Source organism: Brienomyrus brachyistius, chromosome 19, assembly GCF_023856365.1.
Source record: "Brienomyrus brachyistius isolate T26 chromosome 19, BBRACH_0.4, whole genome shotgun sequence".
Taxonomy (NCBI): domain Eukaryota; kingdom Metazoa; phylum Chordata; class Actinopteri; order Osteoglossiformes; family Mormyridae; genus Brienomyrus; species Brienomyrus brachyistius.
This window is the reverse complement of record NC_064551.1, coordinates 7,494,795-7,513,085: the sequence shown is the minus strand read 5'-3', so window position 1 is coordinate 7,513,085 and position 18,291 is coordinate 7,494,795. Positions and strand designations below refer to the sequence as shown.

Genomic DNA, 18,291 nt, shown 5'->3' with positions numbered 1-18,291 from the left:
ACACACACACACACACACACACACGGCCATTATTTTTATGACATCAATTTAAATCCACACGACTGCAGTAATAACATTGTATTTGGTTTACTTCTAATAACATATGCAACCAGTATAACATTATAACGTAAACTACATTTTATTTGTTTTCACGCACAGTATTATATCATTGAGCAATTAAGTCTGCCTAGTATTAGTCTACAGGAATGCCCTAGTATTAGTCTACAGGAATGCCCTAGTATGCACAGAAAGCATTTTGATCCCAGACGCATCATCCTCTGCTTCTTCAGGTAAAATGAATTTCAACACCACTTGCAGACTACTGTCCATGCAATTCTTAACCTCTTTATGCAGTGATTTCTCCAAACTGGACATTTAACCCTTCTATCAAATTAAGTTCACACCCTCTTAATTTAAGTTGTAGGGATGCTTGGCAAGACACTAAAATCAGCACTGTGGCTGTTTAGGACTGGGACTGGGATTTCATATAGGTAATCAGAATTCAGAGCTTTAGTCATCTTGATGACAAATGGCAGGGATGCATAATTAAAATCCAAGTGGATGTGCTGCTCTTTGCTCCATTATTTGCTTCAAACAAGCGATATCATAGTCATTATGTGGCTAGTAAACTCTCGGACTTCACGATAGGTAAGAGTCAGCAGCTTACTTAAATGTACTGTGAAAGCTCCAGGGCTTTGGCACCGCCTACCCCTTATCAGTATTGAATCACAGCACCTCCCACACTCAGGTGACCAATGATATGGCCGTTGCCAAGATATTGCAGTCACATGCGCCATATATGAGCCGCTGCCGTTGGACAGTTTCATTTAACGGAGCTGCTTTCTGACATGTGCCTCACGTGTGCGCTCATAGCTCCCAGCGTGATGCTATACCTGAATGAAGAATGCGAAATATTTTAATTGACCATGAAAATATAAAATACAGCTTCAGGTAGAGTCATCTTCTCTTTTACAGAAGAAAAGTTTTTGCATGGGATGAGAAACTGTCAGCTAGCAACAATATGATGCGATCTCTCCCCCCCCCCCAAATAGTGTAGATGGTTAAGTTTTCTCCAGCCAGTGCAAAAATAGACAGTCCTTGACCTTTGACCCCGACCATCACATCTTATTGGCCTTCCAGGACAGGTAGGAATTCCATGCAATGGCAACGATCTGCACCACAGCAAGCCTGCAGGGCAAAGTTCCACAGGGGGCGGGTTAGAAACAGCCAGACCTGCCCCTATTTAGGTGAAGCTCAACTATCATGTTCAGGTTCTACAAATGGACCCTGGAGCAGAAAAACTAATGGGTGCAGTTTCAGTAAATGCTTGGCAAGACCGAATGGGTTAAACTGTACTGCCCTAGAAAAGCAAAACACATTATCTATGCTGACACACGTGCAGTAGGCAGGTACATGATAGGCTTTTCTTCAAAACCAAGCATAGCTGAACTAACATATTTTATCAGGAGATAAAACAGAGTCTAAGAGAAAAGATTTCAGGTATAACTCAGGTATAAAATATGCAATTACAGTGTTTTGCGTCTGAACGGCAGCGTAAGCTACATTCAGGTGTCGCTGAGGTCTTGACTTGGGTGTCATTTATACAGTAAGCATTTCATGTTTCCTAATGTAATGTAGAAATTTACGTGAAACTTCTCCCCATCTGATAACCTTCCACGTGCCTTCCACTGCTGTACGATTTTCCAGTGGATTGTGGAAAGCCAAAAGATAATATTTGAGATAATTAAAATTGTATCTGAACACACTAAATCAAAGCTAAACATAGGGAAGTCGTATCTGAGATGTGTATGTGTGATTGCAGCGCTTTGACTTTGAACAGCAAGTAATACCTGATTTTGGTGGGATTGGTAGGACTCACCTGTGGTTCAACGGGACAAAGTAAAAATTGGCCATCTGGACTGCGGGCCACAGCTGGAAAGGGAGGGATGCTTTAGGAGAAGCCATTCCCAAAAGCATCATGCGCTCACAACACACACCACATCACCCACAGCGCATGAGAACTGGTGGGACCTTCTGCACCTCTCCATTTCAGCCTCTTCTTACAACGGAAGGACTTACGGTATAATTGGAGATCAAGGCGTCTGTATAATCCTGGAGGAGATGGAGAGAGGTTGTTAAAGCACAGGCTGAACAGAAAGTCACTGCGGGTGGATCAATGCCCACACCGTGAAGAGCTATACGGCAGCGCGTTAAGCAGCTATTTATAGTGTCGTTTAGTGTGCTGGTCATGTATTGTCCCGCGTATTGACGTCACACTGGTAGGGCCACATCTGCAAAGCATTATCTGCTTGAAAGTTCATCTGGGGATGGAGAGTAGCTGTTCCCCCCCAAAGCCCAGGGGTGGAGGTGGGAAGGGAGGTGGAGCTCAGCATTTTTCTGGTCCTCCCCAGTCATCGAAGCTCCAGGTGGGGAACGAGCCGTCAAGCTGGGCCGTTATAAAAACCAAAGTGGCAACCTGGGCTCATTACCACTAATCCTGTTAATCCTACAGGCTCTGGTGTGCTTGACCTCCAGATTCAATAAACTCTGAATGGCTCTTTGGACTGAATCCTGCTTTAGATGAGCAGAGAAGTTTGCAGAGTCCTCTTCCATCGTTTGAGTCCCTCCCCCAGCACGAGGGGATTTCATATTCCGTAGCCCTGTAGACTTTCATCACAACTGGTCCTCCGATTTACAGTGAATTTTTATGAGACCAAAAGTGCCGCCTTGTAACTGATCTGCCCTCTGCTGGCCAGAATACTGGACCCATGAAACTACAGCATTAGCAGGGAGAAAACCATGCAGCACGAGAGGTTCACAATACACTTCACAAAAAATACCATCAAATGGCCCTACCTCCCTCTTCACCGACACAACAGTCACATGATCAGTCAGACCCAACGCCCAGAGACCTGGTATAAACTCTCTGGTTCAAATCCCAGTACAGAGTACACTTCTCACCGCCCATTAAAAATCACGTACACTCACTGGGATGACTGGTGAAATCTGAAGGCTCAGTGCCCAGCATGGCAACGCTCACGCTTTCGTAAAGGTCCCGTTGGCCCCTGGAGACCGCCTGCCGAGCCTTTTTACATCACGGGCCCAAGCCAATGGCTGCATCTGTCATTCGCTTCCTGTCTCTCCTGACGTTAAAACGATTGACCTTTATGCCTCGTTTTTGAACCCAACCGCATCCCGACATAAATAATCAGCGGGTGGCTCATTGAGCGTCCATTCCGCATGCGTGACCCGCGTTTGCGGACCCGCTCCTTTGAGACATGAGTCACCACTAATTATAGTTGGGCAGCACCGGGCCCATGTAGGGCTGCTTCCGACCGCGACCGGGCTGGTCCATTTTGCCGTGAGCATGTCCACCTTCTGTGGCAGCGAGCTTTGAATATGGCGCTGGGGCCACGGCGGGTGATTCTTTCCACGTCAATTACATACGATTTTTATGCTTCATCCACGGCCATAATTACAAATAAAGCATTTCTAAAAATTATTGACTGCACAACAATTTATAGCCCCAGAACAATTATGTAATCAAAATGCTGATTCATCGCAATTACATCAAATATGTTTACTATTTTTATTGACAGCAAATGTATTTCGCTTAATATTTTCTGCTTTTAAATACACCAATAATTGTCCTCTTTTATTTCTCTGAAAACCTAGCGAGCAGGTGGGCCACCTGGTTGCAGGGTCAGAAGAGGATCGACAGACCTGCAGAAGGCCGATACTCAAACCAGGAGCTTCTGTTCTCAGATAGAGCCCAATCATGCTTAGAAGCATAACATACGTGAGGCGTCAGGGCCGGGGAGGAATGCCGAGGCGGTTAAAGATCTAGGCGGACGGTGAAGCACGTCATGTTCTCGATCTGTCACTCGGCGAGATGACATTGCTGAGCGATGCCCGATAACGAATAGCCCTCTTGATGACCCGTGTCGAAGGGTCTCGCTTAAACGCATCATTCGGCTTCTCATTAGCCGTCACCCAACCTGAGCTACTTCTCCCTCCAGTTTGGCGTCCGGCTGATTCACCTGTAAGGTCATTATAGTGGACTAGCATCCTATCTAGGGTGTACCCCAGCCTGGTGTCCTACACTGCCTGGGATAGGCTCCAGGCCCCCCCCCATAATCTTGACTGGCAAAAGCAGTTAGAAGTGGGGAGGACAGAGGGAGGTACGGGACAATATATTTCAAGGATGCAGGGTAGAAGGTGTAGCTACAACCAGGGCCATAGGGCCATAGGTGTACCCCCCAGTATTTGATTTGGCTTCATTTGTGCCCCCCCCACCAAATAAAAAGCTGAACTACTACACCCTTAGCTACAGCACAACTCTAATACTGTGCCTGGAGCAAATGGGTTGAGTCAAAAATTTGGACCCACTATTGTACTTCAGGAACATCGCATACGCAAGTCCTGGGCGTTTGCTGGGACATCGCCAGCAACTGACTGTAACATCGGCCGTTCTCAAGACACCCTCCCCCCCAATCTAACACAGTGCGGCGGCGTCTGAGAGCTCAGCTATTTACCGAGGATAATAAAAGTGGCAGCTGAACGTGGGTCACAATCGCTCGGTGTTTACTGTAAACAGAAAGCGTGTTCCTGGCCCGGCACCTTATGGGCAGCTCAGGAAAAACACGACACAGCTTCTGTTCTTAACCATAGCAGAATTGTCATAATCACCCTACGAACAACCAAACAAACACAAACATGTGATACTGACAGTCCGGCAGGAGGCTGTAGAGCGGCCTGTTCGTTGGGGCCTCGATGTCTGCAGCTGGGGCGTGCTCTTACCCTCCTGAGCTTGGCGATGTTCTCCTCCACCGTCAGGCCGTTCAGAGCTCCAGAAATGCCCAGGAAGGCGCCCAGGAAGCAGGGAGCGAAGGCCACCTGTACGCACATCACAGTGAATCACCCTGACACAAGCTTCCTGGAAACATCCATCACGTTAATGCGCCGTGTGCAGCTCTGACGGCCGCTGCATGACTATGACGCTCTTGCCATTCACGCCGCCTCCCCCCCCCCCCCCCACCAGCGATAAACGGCTGCCTTTACCTCCTATGAGAACATGATGGTCATAATTACGTGATTCTTAAAAACAAAGTTGGAGGGCTATTATTTTAAGCTGTTGTTCTTCCTTCTTTGACTCACTCATGTCCCTAAACATTGCCTATTAAGATTTCACTCCAATTTGCCCAGAAAAACCCCGGAGGCTCTGAAAAGCCCTAAACGAGAACTGAGATTGGCCAGCTCTCGGGGGGATTCTCCCAGGTGTCAGGGGGTGGGGGACGTCACATGATGAGCGATGGCCGTGTGATGAGCGAATCAATAATGCAAGCTCCTCACATTTCCTCTGTTACACAAGACTAAATGTGTTTTCGGCCAGTGATGTTTGCCGGTTAAAATGAAGTGGACAACCTTCGCACTTTCAAATATTCGGACAAGCTGGAGAACTGCACCCCCCCCTGCCCCCCCGCCCCCCCCCCCACTTCTCCAAGAATTGGTTTCCTAGTCCTGCGTGTCTCATTGTCGTCCAGCAGCCATTGATGGCCTTCTTCTGCACCTCCATCTGAATGAGCACCAAAACAGATCCCCTTTTATAATAACAAAGGCTGCCAATCGCTGCTTAGATTCTGACACTCTGCCTTGCTCAAGCGTCTGCCGTGAACCTGTGCGGTAAACGGCACGGAAAATGGCTGGATTTACGTCACCGTGTTTAAACGTTCATTTTCCTCCAGTGCCCCAATTTTCGTTTTCATGCCCTCCCTGCCCCCCTGGCACAAGGCGCCGTCTGTAAGACCGCCACCAATTTCTGCACCAGTACCGCGGCTTCCACGACCTTCAGGGAAGGTGAGATGGGCAGCCAGGCTTCACTTCTTCCCTTCTTGGGGGTGGGGGGGGGGGGGGATGGGACTGGAGTAGCAGATGAGGAGGCAAAAGATGGCTCCAAGCCCAGGAGGAGGAAGAAGAATGGAGGCTTTTATTGGCTGGGATTTTCATGCCGTTAGAGGAACGTATTCCTCATAAAAGGCAATTCCTTCATCAGGAAGATAATTCACTCTCCACAGCTCTCATCCTGCGGTCTGGGTTCCTGGCAGCCAACTTAGCGTAACTTATCATGCGAGCCCTCATTCATACCGCCTGCTGCAGGAAATACATATGGATGCAGGAGAGAACGTGGCCTGGGAAGAGTGTTCAACGTCTGGCCTCATTTGCTCGATGTCTCAAAGGGTCCGTCTGCAGGATGAGCTCCCCTTGCCGTACCCTGAGAGGCTGAGGTTACCTCGCACTGAAAAGGCAGCTGGACAACAGCAAGAGCGCAAACAGCCATTTACCCCGGTCAGCTCGATCCTTCCGAGCACGCGATCTAACGCAACATGGCACGAAGCTCTATACACAAACAGACCATAACCCCCAGCAAACATTCCCCCCATTCAAGAAATAAACAGTGACAGGTACTGATGGCCGTGTCAGAGCTGTTTCCGACCAAAGACCGAAGGATTCATCCTTTCTATGACACACAGTGACCACAAAGCCATTATTCTCCATGGAAACAATTCCGTTCCCGCTCGGCATGCCATGACCTGGAGGCATGATCTCATCTAGCACAGACTCTTTCTGGGCATCTTCTACACCCATACATCAGGAATCTTCCCACTGCTGCCGAAGGTCACCGAACACTTCCCCAGACGTCCCAGATGGTAACGCCCCTGTCTCCACTTGTTCGCCATTACCTGCTACCTTGTGTCCTGCCTCTGGGGCACCACTGGGCTGCCACACTCTACTTCGCTCATGGAAGTTTTACTTACACAAAATTGTTATGAAGGCAGGAAAAAAAAAAAAGATTAGTTCAGAGAGATAACCAATCAGATTGTAGAAGAATGAGGAGGCGGGACCAACCAGTCAGATGTCTTGGTCCCGCCTCCCCAACCATCTGACTGGTTATCTCTCCGAACCAATCATTTTTTTCTTCTGCCCTCAGAACATTTTTGAGTAAGTAAAATTTCAATGAGCTTATATTTCACACACAACTACCTGCCCCATGGAGGACTGGACAGACACCCCACCAGACTGAATTTCAGACAGGAGCGGCCCACCCACCTGGTCAAAGAGCATCTTCTTCAGTGCCACACTTTTTCCTGTCCCTGTGACGATCTTGTCCAGGACCTTGTACCAGCCGCCCACCACGGGGCCCTAAAACCGAAAAATAAAAAAAAACAGAGCCCACAGATTGATAAGCCTGGCAAAACACTATCCTGTCCAAATCACTGCTAGAAACCATGCACCCGATGATACACCATTTACATAGTAACTGCACGGAGGAGGAGTACAACGCGAGAAATGCCCGGGCCAGAGAAGCAGCGGTGGGCTGTACGTCCTGCTCCGTGTCACTGGCAGAAATAAGGGGACACTATAAATAATCATCCCAACGAACTTCATCATAAAAACAGTCAATATTTTTCTTCATCTGTGAAATTGCGTAATTATCGAGTCATATGTTGCTGTTATTCTCTACGATGACCGCATGCTAATATTAATAGCCGCTGCAGTCACGTGTGCGACCGTCTTCCTGCCTGCTCGGCTAACGCGCGGGCCGTAACGTTCCAGGTCCTTCATTTTCCCCGACATCTGCGCACGGGAGAGACATTTTTGCAGATTGAATGTTTGCGTCTCCATATTACATCACACAAATAAAAGTCCCAGAGGCGAACGTGAAGGGAATAGTATTAAAAATAATGCTAACATAACAGAAAAAACAGACACCGGCCCTGCCCAGAATGGGCTATGACGGAGGTGGGGGGGGGTATTTGGCCAATTACGGCTCCCTCTGTCACAGCAGGTGAAGTGGCCGGGGGTATCAGGCATGCTGTTAACATTTGATTATGAGATTCATTTCCTTGAAGGGGTACAAACCAAAAATAAAATGATGGATGATTTTATTATCACACACGCAGCAATACGCTCCGAAGAGTAATCTCTTCAGGGCGGGGGAGCTGGGAGGGTTTGTCTCACCCAGTACCTAGGAAGCCTCGTCTTTCCATCACTACGTAACGTGACGACCCGAGATGGTTCTGATATCGCCGACGGAGACCGGGCCATTCTGATGTCACATCCTGTGCCTGGCTGAATGCCGCATCTTATAGAAGGGCGCTTGTGAAATTTCACAATAGCGCACAAGTGCAGTTCTACCTCAGTTATAGTGAGTGTACTCCTCAAACACAATCTAGAGTTTCTGGCTGGAATAAAGTACGTACTGCAGAGGTATCTTAACTGCGGGGGGTGTGGTGTGTGGAATAGTATTGAGTATATCGGTCGGTTATGATTAGTAACGTAATGAAAGTTTATGGTACGAAAGTTGCTCAGATAATGCTGACATGCTTGGAAGAAGCGTGGAGATATTTCCAGCTGCTAGTAGTGTTAAAAGAAATTGACTACTGCTTAAACAAAGTATGATGAAACAAAGTATACCTAATATCTAATACTGTTTTTTGTGGTGGGGGGCAGGAATCAAGACAAATATATCAGCCCTGTGAGGGCTCTGCCAGAAACATACCACTGACTTAATGTGTTTTTCAATCTTGCTTAATTCAGGGACCCGTAAAACGGACCAGAACTAGAGGCAGCCAGAGATTTTCTTGTATCCTCCTTTTACAGGTTTCCTCCAGGTACTCCGGTTTCCTGCCGCATTTCAGAAGCGGCACTTCGGCCAGCTGGAGCCTCTCGGATGCAGACGGCGACTGCGCGCCCTGCGACGGACTGGCCAGGGCTCTCCACTTCCCTTGCACTTCCTGGGACGGGATCCAGGCCCGGAGGAAAACTCTGCACCGGATAAGCGCTTACGGAAGATGGATGGATGAATCTGCATCTAGTTAGCATCTGTGCCTGAAGATCATTTATGAAGACGGCTAGTTCTTATATTTCACGGCATCCCACACATCATATTAAGGTTCGTTTACCCTGTGATCTCTCTTTCATTCATCTATCCGCACATCCTGGTCTGGGTCGGGGGAGGGGGGGGCTTGAGTCCATACCAGGCAGTCAAGGGCGTTTCTAGAATTTATTAAAGTAGGAGCTGCATATGAGGGGCCGTAATTCATATAGAGGGGCCAGCACTATCTTCAGCCAATGATATGTTTTGAATCTGTAAGTGAGAGGGGAGAGGGCACTCCGTGGGCCAATCGGCTTTCAGTTAGGTGGGGCCACAAGGGCAGTGGCCCCCAGGCAGACAGCATAGGCCTCAAGCCTGGGGCACCTCACACCCCGGCCGGGACGTCAATCCGGCAGAGGCTGTGATCGCCGTGCTCGTATTGCAGGACACTGGCACCTTTCAGTTACTGCCCCAGGCTCCGGTTCCCAATCAAAACAGGCCGATAAACGAGTCACGGAAACAGAGCCTGAACTCCGGAGCCCCAGCGTGATGTGGCTGCTTTTGCAAGGCTGCCGTGCCCATGCCGGGTCCTGGTGGTCGCCTGCTGCGGAGGTGAGGCACGACCCCGGGCCTGCCCACCCCCCCCCACACTCCCCTCGGAGCGCCGGCGTCCCGGTCATGGCCTGGCCTCGCTCTGCCCACTCCTCCCCGCTCTTCCGACAGCACAGTTGGCCATCAGATGGGGAGGGGGGGGTGGTGGTGGCGGTGGTGTGGTGCGTCAAACGTTGCGCGAACGGGCGCAGCTGGCCGTCGCTGGCTGTCATCGTGTTGCTTCGACTCTGCCTGTCCACACGCGACACCCGGCTATCCAGACACAAATGTGCACACACACACACACACACACACACACACACACACACACACACACACACACACACACACACACACACACACACACACACACACACACACAAGCACGAGACAGAAGTGCCGCTTCTGAGACTCACCACGAACACGAAGCCGATGCTCATCATCTTGGCGGTGCGCGTCAGGCTGTGATGGCTCAGGCCGCGCCGCTCGATCAGCTGCTGCGAGATGACATCCCCCACACCCACCAGGGAGCCTGCCAGGGTGCCAGCGACAGTGGTGTTTGGGCACGTTGCTCTCCAGGACCCCCCCCCAGGCCTGTCCCACCCCCAAGCCGCTCGACTGGCACCACCCAGCTGTACATATAGACCCTCCGCAGATGTGCAAAACGGTCGCGGCAGGATGTGGGCATCCGGCACTTTCCGTGCAGCGACGGTTTGGTATCACTATTATAATAACACACACCGGTGGGAAGACGTGTCGGCAAAGAACCTGGAAGTGCAGGAGAAACGGAAAGATGGAGGAATGAACTTTTTTAAAATACAAAATTTGGGGCCTTACTGTACTGTCTGTATTGCAAAGCGTCCCTGGGCCAGAGTTGCTCTTATCTCATCGATTCTGCTGACTTCACTACCCTCCATAAGCCCAGAAACTGGAAAAGTAGAGAAAGCTACAAATTCTTAAGTTCATTTGAGAGTCAAACACAGATGAGAACAATTGGGATGCTGGGGGGTGGAGACACACACACACACACACACACACACACACACACACACAAGCCTGATGGAGGCGCCCGCGAGGCTCCAAAGAAGGTGGGTCAGCTGCAGACTGGCCCATGCACGCATCCAACCAGCAGCAAACACTGACTCACGTCCCACGCCATCTGGCGTCTGCATCAGCGCCGGCTCGCGGTGACGCCACGCACAACTCTACCCGGAGCTTCGCAGTCCAACCGCAGACGGCAGAACGAGCGGTCAAAGCGGGGGAGGCAGAAAAACAGTACTTTAAAGGGCCATGAAGGTGCCGAATTAAATGCCCCCCCCGATCTGCTGATCTGTCCACTGATCAGCATCAGACAATCACTGGGGACCACGGGGGCCCAGAACATGATAGCAGCAGCCCCCCCCCCCCCCCCCCCCGCCCAATAGGGCAGCCCTGACCATCGACCGGACCGCTCCTCTAATCAGGCCGAAATGTCACCCCGGGCACCCTGGGCGGCTCAAGCCATTGATCAGCTTCGACTGGATGGGGGGGGGGGGGGGGCGTGACTTAATGAGCTCACTATTATTCATGAGAAGGGTGACAGCTGATGCCACCATCGTGAGCGAAATAGCCAAGCCGCTACAAGAGGGGATCAAACTGGAGGCGAGGTAAGCTGGAACCATGAGGAGATCAAGAGGAAGACCTAGGCGCGGCTTAAAGAGGAACGCGCAGTTCAGGTGACTCAGCCCAGTTTGTGGCAAAACATAAAACCCCAGAATAATCTCAGAGAAAAACCCTAAAACTGTTTCAATTAAATAAAAGGTTAACTGAGCATCAGAGGACAGGAAGTATCCTGGTTCCAGCAATGTCTGCACACCAAATGTTTAGCCAACTGAGGTCGGCTAAACGAGAAGGTCAATAACGGCTCTCCTCCCTGACCCCTGTAGGGACAGAATGCCCTCCCTGGGTGGGGGGGGGGCTGTTTTGTTTCCCCAGTCATGCCTTCGCACAAACACGCAAATTTAGCCAGGTCTGACGGCATCGCCGAAACCGAGCACAAACACAAATTTACACCCGTCGCGGCACGCACATCTCCTAACCATCCCCCCAAACCCCACCCTCCCAAATACCACCGTTCAGCAGCGTAAAGTCTTTCGGAGGCAGCAAGCAGAGTAACCACGTCGAACGCGCGAAAGGTCAGAGACGACACCAAGAGATGATTCGCCGCCGAGGGGAATGAGTAAAGTGCGAATGATGACCCACAACACTGACAGTCCCTGCACTCCGCTGCCGGCACTGGGAGTGTGAGTAAGCGGCCACAGGATTCCGAATTTAACATCCTGCTTTGCGTCGGTCCAATGTCGGGTGTCTGGGCGGGAGATCTTCGGCTGGGTGATCGGCCATCCATGGAAGGGTCCGAAGATGGAGAGCAGAGCCAGATGGAAGCGAAACGGGAGAGTCTGGAAGGAGCGGCGGCTAGCGCGATCTGTACGCGCGAGAGGGCGCGGCCGCTATCTGCCACTGACAGACGGACAGGTGATGGTGGACACGTCACCACCTTCTCCACAAGAGAGAGCTGTACACTTCCGCCGCATCCCCAAACTGGCGACAATGAGATGCTTATTTTGCAGGCGAAACCCCCAGTCGTTTGTGTTACATATTTGTTTGTCTGCACTTTATCCACCTTGCTATTATCTGCAATCGACTTTTCCCCAAGGATCAATAAAGTTCATCTCATCTTAAATTCTCAGCAAAGGACTAACTAAAAAACAAATACAATGGATGAATAAATAAATGAACAAACAAACGAGCAAGCAAATTAAACAAAGAAAATAAACAAATTAAGAGTAATACAGTGTATATCGCGGCTCAGCTATCGCACGCCGATATATCGTGGATTTTTCCCCGACGTATCACAGTTCTCTGCGATGTGTGTGTGTATATACACACACACACACACATTAGTACTGGGCGGTATACTGGTTCATACCAAAAACCGTTTTCTATTATTGCTATGATATGAATTTTTCTTATACCGCAATACCGGTTTAAATAGCCTATAAAACGTTTGGAAAGTGGCGCAGCTGGAAATTGTTTAAGGGAGACCCGCGCTGCTTAACACACACATACCGAATTGGCCGAACATGGCGTATGCTGCAGTTGAAGGCATTTCGCAAGCTGCTCTAGCTAAAAAAAATTCTAAAAAGAAACGCAAAAGTGGTATGGAAGTATTTTGCAGATGAGCATGGAAAGGCTAAGGATGTCGATAAGCCTCTATACAAACAGTGCTACAGAGTTGTGGTGATGAAGTCAAGTGGCACGTCAAACCTGACGAAGCATCTTAAAGACCGAGGTCATTATGAGAAATTTTGTGAGGTCAGTGAAGCTCGCGTTCCAGCAACACTGAACTATTAAACACTTAAAAAATGTTAACTTGGCTGGCGGACACCTTAATATTAGCCGTTTATCTATAAGCAGTTAGCTGTATGTTATTATTAAGGTAGCGGATAGGCGCAATAGCTAATAAAATAGTATAGTTAATGTGGGAACAATGCAAAAACATAAAACAAAAATGTAGTAAACACCCAGTCATACATATGTTGTATACCGTAAAACCGATAAAACTTTGAAAAATACCGTGATATAAATTTTTGCTCATACTGCCCAGCTCTACTACATATACATTACATATTATTATTATTATTATTATTATTATTAATGATAATAATAGAGGCGGCAGCATGGTGGTGCAGTGGTTAGCATGTGTGTGGAGTTTGCATGTTCTCCCCATGTCGTCATGGGGTTTCCTCCAGGTACTCCGGTTTCCCCCCCACAGTCCAAAGACATGCTGAGGCTAATTGGAGTTGCTAAATTGCCTGTAGGTGTGCATGTGTGAGTGACTGGTGTGTGAGTGTGCCCTGCGATGGGCTGGTCCCCCATCCTGGGTTGTTCCCTGCCTCGTGCCCATTGCTTCTGGGATAGGCTTCGGAGCCCCTGTGACCCAGTAGGATAAGCGGAAAATGGATGGATGGATGGATGATAATAATAATAACAACAATAATAATAATTTATTCATATCCTTAGCCCAACATCCACATATCATATGTTTGCATATAATATGTGTTTAAAGCATGTGGGAGGGGTATTTTAAGGCTTAAACTATAAAAAAAAATGTTTATATGGTCTTTCTTTATCGTGGATTTTCACCCATCGTTGATGGGTCTGGAACCTAACTTCTGTGATAGATGGTGGATCACGGTATTCAGAACAAGATGCTGGATGGGGAACAGAAAGCAGTGGCAGGCTGCTTCTGGGTGGTTTAAAAACTGGGACTCCCATCTAGCAGGGACCTCGATGCATAATGGGTAGGTCGTACAGGGAGATTACATACTGCTCACATTGGTGAGAACATTTACCTCATGCTTAACACCAAGTTTAAAAACAGCCCCTATCGTTGCTCATTAAATTAAATAAAAAGTTATGAGTGAGTTACCCGGGGAATTCAGGACATGAGGGGTCCAAGGTGACCCCGGCCTGCCGGGCTGACCGGCAGACTCTTGCTTAGGGACACATCATAAAGGGAGATATACCATTGGGAGGTGTCTGCGTCGCTGAAGCGAGTGACAGGATGAGCTTTTTAATTAGATAAAACGGGCGCAAAAAACATTAAGTAGAACAACTTTGTAGTGGTAAACACCTCTCAAGGTACACCATGTCCAGCCAAACCGACTGTGCTGCCATTTCCCCCTACAGCTAACCTGATCATTTTTCCCCCCACCAGGATCAGCAGGTAGCACGGACGTCCTAATCCTGCATTCCATTACGAGTGATAAGAGATCAGCAACTCCCAGCTACAGGTCAGCTTCTGTCTGATTGACGCTCCCCCCCCCCCCCCCCCCGGCGGCGACTAACTAATCGCTAAGTGAAGCAGAGACAACGCAGGCGGGACCTCCAGTCGGACGTGACCCAGCGCCGGCAGAAAAGCGCTGACGCCAGTATAGTGGCCCCCCGGGGGGGGTCTGCTAACAGACTGATAGGATATGCGCGAGAATGATCTGTGACACGACTGAGAGCCGCCAAACCAAACCCCCGCAGGGCGTTACACGCCGCACGCGAGTAGAAAGGCCCGTCCGACATTTACACGACACAGTGCTTTTTTTCAGGGATACCTTATGTTGATTGACGTCATTGACGTTCTCCCCCCCCCCCCCCCCCCCCCGAAAGCAAGACAAGGCATGATGGGAACATACACACAGAGGGGCCAGGAGTGCCTCTGGCTCACGGCCAGCATGGACGCAGCCACGCCTCTCCATCGCACCCTGACCGCGAGGCCAGGGCCAGAAGGCCGTACTCGCTCGGTACAGCGTTTTTAATTTGCAGTTTTCAATTATAGTTCTACTTTTCGGTGAGTTTTCTCCACCCCTAACAGCTTCCGAGGCACGCCGGCCGGACGGGGGCGTCCGCAAAACGCCCCATGCCGTCGGTCCCCTTCCTTTAGCTAACGTCACCGTGAGCCTTTGCGGGACGCACGCCGACTGTGCGGTAAGAGCAGGGAATGCTGAAATGAGAAAATGACTGAGGGCTCAAAAAGACGAAAACACCTCATACTCAGATGCTGCCTGGAGCATTCCGTGTGGTACTTTAACCCTTTAAAGTACGGCCTTAATCACGCCGTAAACAGCACTCTGACGAAGGAGTCTGATTTGCAAGTAAAATAACTCTCTTCATTATATGGACAGAGAACAGACATCTGATCAGACCTCAGATTAGCCACAGATCCTACTGGCCTTAAAAGGACCCTTAAGTTCGAAACAAAGTTGAGGGGGGGGGTTGGCTATGTATGATGTGAGCAATTCTGTGAGAACTGTCAGGAACACAGGGCATCCAGGCAGCGCCAACCAAACACGGACTGATGACTCGCCGCTTGGGTGACCCTCTGCTGTAGTTTTGAGTCATCCCTCCATCTTTTGTGCACAAGGAACCGTCCTGATGGTCGCTGCACCCCCCCCCCCCCACCCCCCCGCCGTGTGGAAACAAAGGCTGCGGATCACCACTGAGCACTGTGACCTTGGTTACGCAAACGTGCCCCCCGTTCAGCATTGAGGAGCAGGGGCAGAGTCAGGGAGGGGGTCCGGTACCCTGCGGCCCATCCCGGAATAGGCATTCTGGTTACAGGCGCGGAGTCACTGTCAAACAGAGCAGAGCACGCCGTCATTCGTTTAGGGCTGAATTGCCGCGCCCGCCCTGACGATGGTTCTTGTCCATCCGAGGACCGGATGACAAAAGACATGGATGTTTCCATCAAAAGGAACAAACTATTCCTTTCTGAGACACAGATGCTGAAACACCAGAGCAAATCCAGATGAGGAAAACGTAGCCAAGGGCTCAAAATAAAAAGTGAATTTAAAAGCGGCAGCTCGTGTCACTCCATACATGTGCCGCCAGCGAGGAACACGCACCTCGTCCACAGAATCCACCTCACCCCACACGCGCTGACTGATCGCTGATCTATCCGTCCTGTTCACTAGCAACACTTGAAAAGGAGCCAGACACAGAATCTCTCTAACGAGCGTGTTGTTTGTGATTTTACATAGAGCAGGCTACATTTACGTCTAGTCACTTATCTGATCGCTTTGATGAAATTGGCCAAGTCTACAGCCATTTACCCTGCTGTATGTCTCTATCGGGTGTAGGGCACTGAGAGCAGGGACGGATTACGGACCGGGCCAGCGGGGCCGCTACCCAGGGGCCCTTGGAGTGCAGGGGGCCCGTGGGGCCCCTGGCCCAAAACAATTTGCAACGCTTATCAACAATGTATTTTCGTTTGTCTATTTTAGAGGGCCTACATTCTTTGATCCTCTGCCTACAAGGGCCCCTGACCCTATAGGGAGGGCATTTGGCCGCCAAGGGCCCTTGAATTGTGGTGGTTGTGGTGGTGGTGCTGGTGGTGGTGATGGGGGGGGGGCCTCGCGAACGTTTTGCCCACACAACCCATAATCGGTCCCTGACTGAGAGCGGCGCCTCTCCAGGGACGGCAGCAGTTACAGGTCCTTAATCGCTACATTAGCCGCTACACTATTCAGAATGTAAAAATCAATTAGGTAATTTGTCCAAGTGCTCGAAGATCCAAAATAGCAGCAAATCAGTGTCACCAATCACCGGGGTTTCGATTAAACAAAATATAATAAATATATATATATATATATATTAAAGCGAACAAATCAGTAACCAATTACTTTTAAGTATTCACTTATCCATTTCACAGTTGTGCTGTAAGCGATACGGTTAATTGTATAGGTACACTGCAGTTTAGTTCAAAACGTTACAAAGATTTATTTTCATGATCTTCGAATGTCGAGATGCAACACATGGCTCCTGTCCGCCAGCACAACAACGAACCGAGCAGGACCTCAGCAGGTAAACACACAATGTGTCTAGGTGCCATGCTGCCATCTAGTGTTGTGGAAAATGCATCGTCAGCACAAAAGACATTAAATCTCTAAAATAGCATTACATTCACATATGTTTTACAGGTGCGACCAGATATGCGAGGTATGCTTGAGGTCAGTGTGGGTTGTGCTCACGGCAGTGACTATCTGAACAGTCCATGGATTCTTAGACATCAGTACCTGATAGGATCTCCACAGGCCTGCCATACTGTACCCTGGAAAACAAAAACATAAACTCGATAGAGCCAGGTGAACCGACAAAATCGAGAAAAAAAATAAATTTAATTTAAATTTAATTATCATTACGTCCAATGAAATTTGACGACAAACAAATTTTCTAACTACATTATTTGTCAAAATAAGAAGAGTAATTGAGAATTAACTCTTTCGTGGTTCGTGTGGGCTTTTACTGCATTGCCTTCTAAAAACGGCGAGGAAAAGTCATAAAATAAATCTGAAAGAATATTCGATTAATTCAAAATAAATAATTCGATTAATAAAACTGAGGTACCCCTCGATGGTACATGCAAACTCAACACATGTAATGTTAAACATGTAACCGAGGGGGAGACTCGAACCCGGGTCCCAGAGGTGAAAGGCAATAGTGCTAACCACTGCACCACCACGCCGCCCCCACCTTTGATTCTTCTATCAACGAGGACGGTTTATTGCTGATATCAGTCAGTACATTCTTGTTTTTCTAACGTTATTTCAATGTTTTTAGCATGGGGAAAGCAGCAGCTCGAACACACTTGGCTGAACAGCTCTTTAATCCCCGGGCATTACGGGCACACGTGTTTGTCCCGCGGTCCTGGACCTCAGCTGACCGACGTGTAAACAGGGGAAACGCAACTTAATGCCACTGAACAGTTTGCGTAGAACTCAAATTAAAATCAAACTGCAAAAACGAATGCGGCGTCAAGGAAAAAATAATATCCTGACATTTGGAATTAAAATGTAACACATATACTAGAAATGGTTATATAATCACACACGATATAGTCTGTTGGAAAAAAAACAGCTGAACTTTTAGACATCTTCCTTCCATTTGAACTCTATGTTATACTAATGTGCCTCCTAGCTAGTCAGTAGTTCAAAGCATATTCGGCCATTTGACCATCATCTATAAAGAGGTATTAAGTATACACGCTTGAGTTCAAACACCCCCCGAGTGTGCATAACATTGAATATTAATATGAAACTGCAACGTGCCTGAGCGCTGCGAGCGACGATCCTCATGGAGTCTGTGACGTCACTTCCACAGCAGATGGAAGCTTCCGAACGACTAATAGCGCTCTCTGGCGGCCTGACTTAAATGCTCAAAGCTTGTGCTTCAGATTGAACCCGCATTTTTTTTTTAGTTTTTGATTTTCTATAGGATTCACAATAAGACAAATA

The 18,291-nt window shown here is 48.9% G+C and overlaps 1 protein-coding gene across 2 annotated transcripts; it reads right to left on the bottom strand.

The window, feature by feature from the left end:
• Positions 1–71: 71 nt before the first annotated feature.
• Positions 72–18,183, bottom strand: mpv17 (mitochondrial inner membrane protein MPV17). Of its 2 annotated transcripts, XM_048985158.1 has the most exons (8): positions 18,106–18,183; positions 17,029–17,108; positions 9,883–9,999; positions 7,108–7,200; positions 4,801–4,896; positions 2,080–2,112; positions 1,880–1,932; positions 72–1,188 (listed from the first exon to the last, which is right to left on the bottom strand). In XM_048985158.1, the coding sequence occupies exons 2-8, from the start codon at positions 17,098–17,100 to the stop codon at positions 1,119–1,121; spliced, it is 534 nt and encodes a 177-aa protein (XP_048841115.1). In that variant the 5' UTR covers positions 17,101–17,108; positions 18,106–18,183; the 3' UTR covers positions 72–1,118. The 2 variants fall into 2 exon arrangements, with proteins under 2 accessions (XP_048841115.1, XP_048841116.1); XM_048985159.1 differs by lacking the exon at positions 18,106–18,183 and having other exon boundaries at positions 9,883–9,998; positions 17,074–17,099.
• Positions 18,184–18,291: the final 108 nt, after the last annotated feature.

Bases quoted from the DNA above. Each gene is read 5' to 3' on its own strand.
- mpv17 (XM_048985158.1), bottom strand. From the start codon at position 17,100: ATGGCAGGCCTGTGGAGATCCTATCAGGTACTGATGTCTAAGAATCCA. The intron at 7,201-9,882 runs GTGAGTCTCAGA...TTTCGGTTTTAG, and splicing joins GCATCGGCTTCGTGTTCGTG to GGCCCCGTGGTGGGCGGCTG. The intron at 1,189-1,879 runs GTGAGTCCTACC...TTTGCCCTGCAG, and splicing joins TTTGTCCCGTTGAACCACAG to GCTTGCTGTGGTGCAGATCG.